At 37.2% G+C, this 10,361-nt stretch overlaps 1 protein-coding gene across 1 annotated transcript; it reads right to left on the reverse strand.

Annotated features, from left to right (window-relative positions):
• Positions 1–1,430: 1,430 nt before the first annotated feature.
• Positions 1,431–5,264, reverse strand: meak7 (MTOR associated protein, eak-7 homolog). The gene is made up of 8 exons (XM_046863811.1): positions 5,109–5,264; positions 4,835–4,997; positions 4,432–4,659; positions 3,943–4,087; positions 3,333–3,731; positions 3,096–3,214; positions 2,705–2,887; positions 1,431–1,794 (listed from the first exon to the last, which is right to left on the reverse strand). The coding sequence occupies exons 2-8, from the start codon at positions 4,991–4,993 to the stop codon at positions 1,675–1,677; spliced, it is 1,353 nt and encodes a 450-aa protein (XP_046719767.1). The 5' UTR covers positions 4,994–4,997; positions 5,109–5,264; the 3' UTR covers positions 1,431–1,674.
• Positions 5,265–10,361: the final 5,097 nt, after the last annotated feature.

Genomic DNA, 10,361 nt, shown 5'->3' on the forward strand with positions numbered 1-10,361 from the left:
ATAATTGCTATATGTTGAATTATTTTCAGCAAATTTATACTGCTATACAAACTACACACTGACTAAAAATATCTCCAAGTTTCATTTCTCTAGTATTGTCCCTTGAGAAGATATACTATGCTGAAATGTGATGGATGAACTCACTTTTTGAGATACTGTATCCCAGTCTCTCCCTGTGTATTTGTGTATATATATATATATATATATATATATATATATATATATATATATATATATATATATAAAAATATAAAAGAAATAGAGGGTCGTCGGTGAGGCAATTAAGTAACAGGTTGGACAAAGCAGCCCACACACATTTCTGTGGAAGATCATGTAAACGTGGTGGCAGGAAGATGAGCGAAAACGAAGAGAAACGCGCATGTAAACGTGGCGCTCGGTGCGGAACCCGCAATTTGCGTACCTAACGTCACTTCAACCTGATTTGCATTTGAGCTGCACTGGAGCTCGTTGAGATAGAACTAATCATTTTACAGAGGATAGACACGTCAACAAACTGTACATGACACACAGTAGACCTTTGGATATAAAAGCAAAAAAAAAAAACCCTGCATCCTTGTTTGTATGTTTGTTTGTTTGTTTCTTTGAAGAGGAAAATGAATTAACATTAGTGGATATTATGTGCAGATGGAAACTGACCTGTTTTCTGATCTGACTATTGAAAAATGGTGTGTAGGGATTGTTGTAATTACTGATTTTTTCAGTGTCAAACATCTAGGTACAGGTAAACATAAAGCTTGTGTGTGTGTGTACATCACATGTGACCTTTACAAAAAAAGACCACATTTCATTGTATCAGCATTGTCTACTATATGTACCTGTGAATTCCTTCAAGGATCATCTAGTGTTTTACACTGTGAAACACTGAAATGCATGTTCATTAAAGGACAATCCACCCTGAAACACATTCAATCAATTTATATAGAAATGTTCATGATGTGTTTAGTGATTCTGGTTCTAACTCATCATTCACTTTTGTATTTTCGTTATTCCTGTGAGATGTTTGTGGTTGTCCACAACACTGCCGTCATAAGGAGAAAACAAGTCTACGGTCTGAAACTAAAGGAGTAAGAAACAGTTAACACATGCGGGTATTTATAGCTCCTGAATACAAACCATCAAAAGTTATCTTCCAGCAATGTGTAATGTCATACAAAAAAAGAAATACAACTTGAAGAAGTGGAGACAGAACTTGGCTCACATCGTAGCATTATGGGTAATGGATGAAATTACTAATAAGTAAGGAGAAGCCAGACCTACCTCATTCATTATGTGGTGAGTACAAAAAACCTTAAAATTTCATTTCAAAATAATACAAAATATAAGTGAAGATTGCATGATAAAAATTTTGCCTTTCAAGGTGGATTTTTCCTCTAAATAGAGACATCAAACATGACTACAATAATCCTTACTCAATATAAATCACTAATATTTTCATTTTCATATCAGTGGAAACCAGCTTGCACCATATTGTACATCTTGACTCCACTGCAAGTCAGTTTCAGCCGTAATTCATAATATGCATCATTCACATCACATGATTTATAGATCTACAATAAACACTACATTTTTTCCTGTTGAGCTAAAAGCAGCACCAGTGTTTTTATGTGTAGCATAAATCCATCCATTCGCTGTTCTTTTTTTCTTATTTCTTCCTCATTCATCATCATCATCTTCTGGCTCTCGGAAGCCTTGGCTGTGAAGGGTTTTCCCCGTCATCTCCATTATAGCCTGCACCTCAGGATCTAGGTCCAGAACGCTCTTCTTTTTCTCGTCCTGTATACAGAACAAGGAACAGCTAAGGTTGTAATCTTCCACGTTAGCAGATTCACACAAATTTAGAAAACTATTTCCTCTGAAAGAATAAAGTTATTACTCAGTATCTAACGTAGAATAAATAAGACTATTCAACAAAAGACAATTTGAGTACCAAAAATGGATAGATGAACTAAAATATTGTACAAATTAGAAAAATAATTGCTGGTGATGGTAAATTACTTGTAGGAGATTAGCATTAGAACATTAGTAACATTAGAAATATTTACAGAAATATATTATTTTAATGTATAGATTGCACAGATAAGCTGGGATATGATGTTGTTAGTCGTATTAATAGATGGACGGATGGCCATGCCATGGCAGTATGCACACGTTGACTGATAAGCTAGATATAGCTACTCTTACCAACGTCATATTTGATTATGGGAAGAATTAAACAGTGTAGGAAAATAAACAATGACATGGTGTACCACTACCCCAGTTACCACCCAAGTTCTTATCCTATTCACAGTACATCTGGAATTTTATTCCTCTAACAGCAGTTTGTTGAAGAACAGAATTTGAACATTGTTATTCATCTATAAATGCATTTTATATTATGGGAATCCTCCAAAACAAGTGACTGTTATCACTTATGTCTCAGCAACACCAGCTTTTTTTCTATTGTCAAGAGGTAAAACACTCTTAAAACCTCGTGTCTCCGGTAACACTAACAAACACTGAGACATATATAGAAAAACAGTTAATACCATCTGACCAATCAGATTAGAGAATTCAACAGTGATGTTTTATATATATATATATATATATATATATTATAATATATATTATAATATATAAGTGAATAATGTTGGCAGGGAAAATAATTTAATCATGATTAAAATATGATTTACAGTATGTCACTGACCTGCTCCAGTTCTTCAGGAGGCACACCCACTCCCCACACCTCTACTGTGTCCACTGTGAAGTCTTCATCCCCTGAGAGTTGAGGACTACCGTACGTGGTACAGCGCGGACGAGCCCGACTGTGACCACGGCCAAAATCACTGTCCAGCCACAAACCGAAGTATCCATGCTGTCCACCCATACCCTAAAATCAGACAGCAATAAATGCCACTGACTGCAAGTGCAATAAACTAGCAATGTTTCTCATCTCTATGTTCTGATTGGTTTGATTTTCCACACAGATGTTTTTTTTTTAATTATTATTTTAACGTCATGGGCTGCTACAATTTTGCTGAACACACATATTAGAGCCATTATGGAGCAAGACAATACAAAGTGATGAATAGTCTCACCAAGCCATTGGGCATGGTTTGCTGGCCCTGGTTCAAGTACATATAGTGTTGGTTATAGCCTGTACATGTGAACACTCGCATAGATGGCGACACCGAAAACAGGAAGCACCTGGAATCACCTAGAAGTGAAGGAAACGAGAATGCATTGATAATTATGAAACAGCACAACTTGGAATAGCCATGCAGTAACAGTGCATTCGAAAAACAGTCAGTGTGAGTCTTTTCCCCATCACTCACCCTGAAACTGAGGTTTGAGTTCCCAGCTCTGAGATGCAAAGCCTCCAAATATGTGGCCCTTTGTGTCTTTCACCAGTAAGACAGTCGAGCCCCGGTTTTTGCAATTTCCAACCAGACGGGTAAAGCTTTCCCCGTGTATGTTGGTGGAAAAAAGTAGCCTCCAGGGGGCATTGTTTCCTGCAGGCAACTGAGAGGACAGGAAAAGGAGAAGTGGTATGTCTAGTACACAGCGCAGCGAGGCCCAGGGAGCGTCTCGGCACTGAGGCAGCAAAGTGGGAGGTGGGCGCGAGGTCAATCCAACGTCAAGACCCTCACAAATCAGGAGCTCCAGATATGTGGACACACCTGAGACTCGAAAGAGCCAGTCCTCGAGACAAGCAACATCACACATGTTCTGATCTGTAGAAAGGATGAGGGCAAATTAGTCAAACAGAAATAGTCAATGCTTGTTTAATCTGTAAATCTCATTTATTAATTCTTTCAATTTATATTATATGCATGAAATCCTGTAAAATGCGAAGAAAATCTCTCAGAAATCTCTTTATTTATATATAGATGCCAGCTCTAAAAGTAGCCACATTTACAAACACATTTAAATGCTATCACTAACCTAAGGTTTTTAACTCCGAGCTCAACTGTTCAGCCAAAAGCTTCACCCCCTGGTCCTCACGACCCATGCAATCTGGTCTCCAGCCCCGCAGGCGTCCCCTATGTGTGAGAGTCTGAACTACAGCTGAAACCAAGTCCTCTAAAAACTGTAGATGAGTTTATAACAAAAGACATAACACTGCATTGTTATTGCTTTTATATACATTACAAATTATACAATTATACAAATTATACAAATACCACAACCACAAAACTACCTCTGCCATGGCTTGAGAACGGCCTATAACCTCGCTCAGTGGTAAGTTAATCTGGATAAGGGCATCTGATAAATGGCATACATGTCAAATTTAAAACTTCTCTTTGATTAGCCTTAAGCACTAAGCTGTTTCCATAACATACAACAATATAGTCAGCGTGGAACAAAATTAAAACCCCAGTGCCTCCACAAAAAACAATATGAGCCAACCGAAAGCCACATACTCATGCTCACCTCTCTTATCTGATCAGCTGTAACTGCTGCTTTGTTTCCATGTGCCATCGCCATGACAAGAGGTGCTCTCTCCTCTGCTGTGCCCCGAAGAGCATCTGCCAGGAAGATCACCAGCTGCTCTCGACTTACCCCACCACCAGGTGGCACTGACACTTCAGGGTCGATACTGCAGATTCCCTTAAAGACTCGCATGATCATTGAGTCTGAAGCCATGTGACCCATAGTTATCTTTTAAAAACACAAAAAGAAAAATGTACTATAGAATGTAATGAAATACTTTTGGGTTTACAAATTACAAAGTCCTATTTCACAAGGCTTTTTTAAAAGATCATTACATCTCAGGCAAGTATGTCTATATACAAGCAAATACAACTGGAAAGAGCTGCAGATGTGTGATTCCAACCTTGAACGTGTCTATGTTTAAATCCTTGACTTGTCCTGGAGGCACAGGCGAGCAGCTGGTGCTCAGAAGTCTGTCAAAGACCCCCTCAATAACAGGTCGCTCATCAGGCCGGAAACGGACCAGCCGTTTCTGCACTACAGCGCTTTCTGTGTTTCCCATCGACCTGAAGACCAGCAAATCAACAGCATATTCAGCTACAGCACATAAAATAATTATTATTTATAGACATCAAATTATAGAATCTATCTGTTAAATCCCTAGAAAATACCAATACCTGTGAACTGCCTAAAGAAAATGGCAACTACATATATATCAATCAAATATACGCTAAATAAAAAAGGATCTGCCACTTGTGATCACATTTCTAGATGTAAACAGACCCATTCACTTCCTGGATCACGTGACGCGTCACTCTGGGCCGGCCAATGAAATTGCTGCATATCTAAGACCAACGGTTATTGGCTAGACAGTGTCTAATAATCTTCCGGATCGTCGTGACTCCTGTTCATGATTGGTCTATTTTATATTTTTCTTCGCGGAAGTGATTTATTCAGCGTTTTTAAACCTTTAAATAAAAGCTTAATAAGCTTAAAATGATGATGATATTTTTTTTTAAATAAAATTATGGCTTTCGTTCTATTTTTTAGATTAAAGAAACGTGTCCAGATATGCATATTTACACGCAATTTATTCTAAAATGTCAAATACAAAAAACCCGTTAATTTATTGAAGTTTTCTTTGTAATTATATTTAAACAAATTATAAATAGACATATAATGCATTTTTACGACCTATTTTATATCAATAGAATGAATATGAAAATGTATCAAACGTCACCAAAGCATATAAAAACATCCCTGTGTGTATTTCATGAGATCCACCAAAAGAGGGCGGTGTTGTGCAGTCGGTCCACAGAGCACCCTGTCCGAGTTTGCAGCGCTTTTTCTCAAACCAGCAGGCGATGAAAAAGCTCCTTTTAAGGGCATAAGATATGGTTGAAAGCAGGGCGTGATGATGGGCTGAGCTTAGCATTGTCAGAGCCTACAGGCAGTAAACGTGGGCCATAAGATCTCAGTAGGATCCAGGAAGAAACTTACATGAGATGGAGGTTAATACAACTGAATGAAACTGCATAAAATGCAAAGTAGAATGAATTACAGACATGGCATTCAGATTAGTAGTGGTGGTGTCACACAATAATATCCATCCTAATATTAGCCTTTTTACAGAAATTATAATATAAAGGACATAAAGGATATAATTAGACCATCTTTTCAGCATTACTTCTTCAGACTGAGCTGTTAGGTTTCCCTGCTGGCCTACAATTTAACTGCAGGCTGGCTAAAAAGATTTAGCCAGGCCTCAGCAGGTCCACACCTGCCACAAAGTAGCTGATATTGCACTTTTTACACACACCTCATATGGAAGTATTCTGTGATCCATGTTTCTGGGAAAGAAGCATACAATCGTGTACTTACAATTATACCACTGTGTTGTTCATAAGTGTTTATTTTACATGGTACAGAAGAAGTCTCTAGCATGAGCACTTTGTAACAGTTAGCGGTAAAGCTGTTCAGTTATGGATAAAATCTGAGAAGTTTGCACTTTTTGTTTTTTCTGTAAACATCACAAACAGCGTTTTTTGCTTTATTAACTTGAAAATGGATAGGGGGAAACGAGAAGCTGGTGGGGGATTAGCTATTATAACATAAGTGTTTAAAGGAACCAACTTGTTTCACTGGTGTTTTGCAAGATTAAATGTGACCATAAATGGGTACAAAAATATGTAATTTATTGATATGCAAAAATTGGTATAGTTGCTGAGATATAAGATGAATAAAACACTTCAACGACTAAAGATTTTTTAAATAAAATTTTATTTAAAACAATTTAAATAAAGAAAAATAAAGTGTTTTTTCACTGAGAACCATTAAACAGACTCCTATCCCCTGTGCCATTACAATGTAAATTTGTTTTCACTGTAGATACTTTACATAAAACCCCAGCAGGTATAGCAGATATATTGAGCAGCGGGAATGTAGAGTTGCATGCAAAGCATACCCACCACAAAGGGGTGCAAGTCTTTCTGTTTCATTTTAGGTGAATCGCTGTAGTTTGCAACTTATACAGTCTATGAAGATGCATGAACCCATTAAAATTGTAGTGGTAACATCTACTGTATACTACACACAGCAGAGTTCTTTGTCAAAATGAAAATAAGATGTGTGGTTTTTAGCCATGCAAGAAATTTCAATCCGTGCCTTATGCAGTTGTTACAGTGAAGTGAAACAGAAATCTTTTTTTTTACTTTAGGCAGGACACCAAAAGATTAAACTAGAGATACGAGTTATTTGATATATATTTACCCTTCTACTGATTCCCAAGCACTGCCCACAACATATTATGAAACTTAACACCATACATCATATACTATAGGTATCCATGTACACCCATGACAACTGCATTTGATTTAATCAATTTCTCTCCTTTTTTTTTTTTAGCTCTTTTTCTTTTTTCTCTGTAGCTTTAACGTTTCTCAACATAGTTCTTAATCTATTCTTACTTCCTTAATCTGTCTTCCAATACATCCTGAAATTCTAGCACACTAACATTACTGCATTATATTCTTAACAATGCATTAACCTTTAACATATTGATGTGAAAGTCGTGCATTACCCTGTGAAAAGAGGTTACTGTTAGGCAGTACAATGTCTTGACTATGTGGTTATTTTTTATTTTTTATCCCAGGCACTGACCCTTCATATTTGTTTTGAGGCATGTGACATGTAAGCACAGGCAGAGACAAAACGTAGCAACATTTCAGCCCACAAGCCCATAAAACACTCTTATGTAGTAGACGTCTCTGGCAGTAGCCATACAGTCACTACCCACACAGGCACAAGGTGCAAGTTGAGACACGAGCATAGTCTCTTCAGCTTCACTTCTTCTTTTCCTCTTCTTCCGTCTGCTACCGCCGCTTCACTGCCGTATATGGTAAAAGGACTTTATCATAGCAAATGTACAGGAAATGAAGATGAACCCATGCACATATATGCATTCATGTTGAACATGCAAAAAACACAAAGTACTGGCAAACTAATTACATATGCAGATTCATGCACATTCTCTGGTACTCAAAAATCACCCATATATATATATATATATATATATATATATATATATATATATATATATATATATATATATATATATATATATATACACACAGTTGTCTTTGACTTTTTTCTGTTGCCTAATCAGTGGATTTAACAGTATTAATCAATCAGCAAATGCTGTTAGTTTTTGCAACCAATCCACTTCAGCTTTAAACAGGGAGCTCAGATAATGTTCTACACTTATAACCTTTATAAACCTTCATCACACATGGAGAAATATTCTTTACCTGCATTATTATATACACCATGGTATGTTTATGTGTGTGTGATTCTGTGTGAATTTTTGTTTAAATCTAATTATTTTATTTCCTGTATGCTTTTACATAAGCCCAGTGACACTTTCTGTATAAGTGTATATGTTAACCCTCAGACTTGTTATGCATAGTGTGATTAAAACGAGACTACGGTATCAAAGGCTGTGTCTCACTGTTGAACTTTAGAGGTCAAAGTTAAACCATTTGCCTTGCAAACAGTTCTAGGGTAATATGATCTTTTTGCATCTTTGGAACACTCAAAGTCAGTTTATTAGATAATTTCAATAACATTGCTTAAGGTTATATATTTCCTAAGATTTAATGTCCATGGCTACATGAGTCATTCCCACTACAACGCCCTATAGAGTGGCGTGATGAAATATTTTGAACCAGAACAAAGCTTGAGCAGTGCAGACAAACAAATACACAAGTCACAGTTTCTTGAATTACATTTAGCATCTTTAGATTAACCATGAATGAACGTATGGAGTATGGTATCTCTTTGTAGTGCCTCTCACCCATTCATACCTGTTCTTTTTAAATCCTCATATATTTGCGTACATGTGCTTGCATGTGCTGATTAGTGCCTTTGGTGTTTCATGTCACAATACTGTGATTTACTAGTCAAGATGTATGAGATAGAAAGAAAGCACTTTATGACATACATAAAAAAGATTCTATCAAATTTTTTAAAGGTTGAGGCCACCACACTGATAGCAAAATTACATAATGTTTGTCAATTTGATCGAATCCCTCGTGGCCCTTAAAATATGAGCTTTCTTAAATAACATTTGTGACCTTTCACGTGAAAGCATGTCTCATGTCTTATTAACATGTCTCATGTCTTATTAAAATGAAGAATAGGATCAATAATAGCATAGCTGTTTTTGCGAAGCTCATTGATCCATACTCTAAGAATTATGGCTTCATTAAATAAGCAATAAAATCACTGTGTGAATGCGGGTGTAGTGACATTTGAACTGGAACTACAGCAAATCATATATGCATCCGTATAGGTCAGAGTGGATTTGTGTCATGGCAGTGGTTAGTTTGTCTTAAATGATGTTGTTCTGATTCCTGACCAACCGAAGTCAATTACCAAGGTAAAAAAAAACAGTTTTATAGTCGTGTTTGAAAACAAATTGTTACTAAGACAAGGTTCAAGATGAAGGCCTGAGTAGGGATTGCTAAACGAGCAAGAATGATGAAAACTTACTTAGAATGTGGTTGAATAGAATTTTCAACAGGTAATTTCCTGGACATGATGGTTGAAACAGGTCGCCGGATAGTGTTTTGGCAGCAGTTACTTCGTGATGACGCACCGATTTGGAGATTTGTGGCTCAGCTCATTAGCTGCTGACAAAAGCAGCACTGTGCCACGACTAGAGTGTTACACAGGAGCATTGAGAAATGATCCTTTCACTCTTGCATTCTCTCCCCATTCACTCAGCCTCAAAAGGTTCCCCTTAATCGCCCCCAAACCCTCCCCTTCCTTCTATCCTAAAACTTCACCAAAATGCCCAACCAAATCAGCCTCTGACTCTGCATCTGAGACCAGGCTGTTCCTCAGTCCAACTAAGCAGGACAGCGTCAAGGCCGTCCTCACCTCTATAATTTTGTGTCCTTTGAATACTTAAGGTATTCACTTTACAATGCATGCTGTTGGCCAGGCCATACTATATGTAAATACATGTGTCTGGATGCATGCAAATCCCCCACTGGCACTATGAATGGAGAATTGCAAGTTTCAATAACAAGTACATAGCAACAGTAGTCTTGTGTGGGATCTCAGGCGGGATTTCACAGTGGTCATTTGTAGCTCCTCCCACTCTAACCCATCTCTACATGATGAGATTTTTTTGTTGTTTTTAAGTCAAAAACACTGAAATGATTTAGAGGAATGACTCCTATTAGAGCTACTCGAACTTGGTTATAAATCTGCAGTGACACAATTACTAGGATAACATATTAACTAGAATAAGTGCACACACACACACACACACACACACACACAGACTCACATGATACAAGAAATGTGTGTGGGCTATAAAATATCTGAGAGGCCCCTGGAATGCAGGAAGGATCTGAGCAGAATAG

The sequence above is a fragment of the Silurus meridionalis genome, chromosome 13 (assembly GCF_014805685.1).
Source record: "Silurus meridionalis isolate SWU-2019-XX chromosome 13, ASM1480568v1, whole genome shotgun sequence".
Lineage (NCBI taxonomy): Eukaryota > Metazoa > Chordata > Actinopteri > Siluriformes > Siluridae > Silurus > Silurus meridionalis.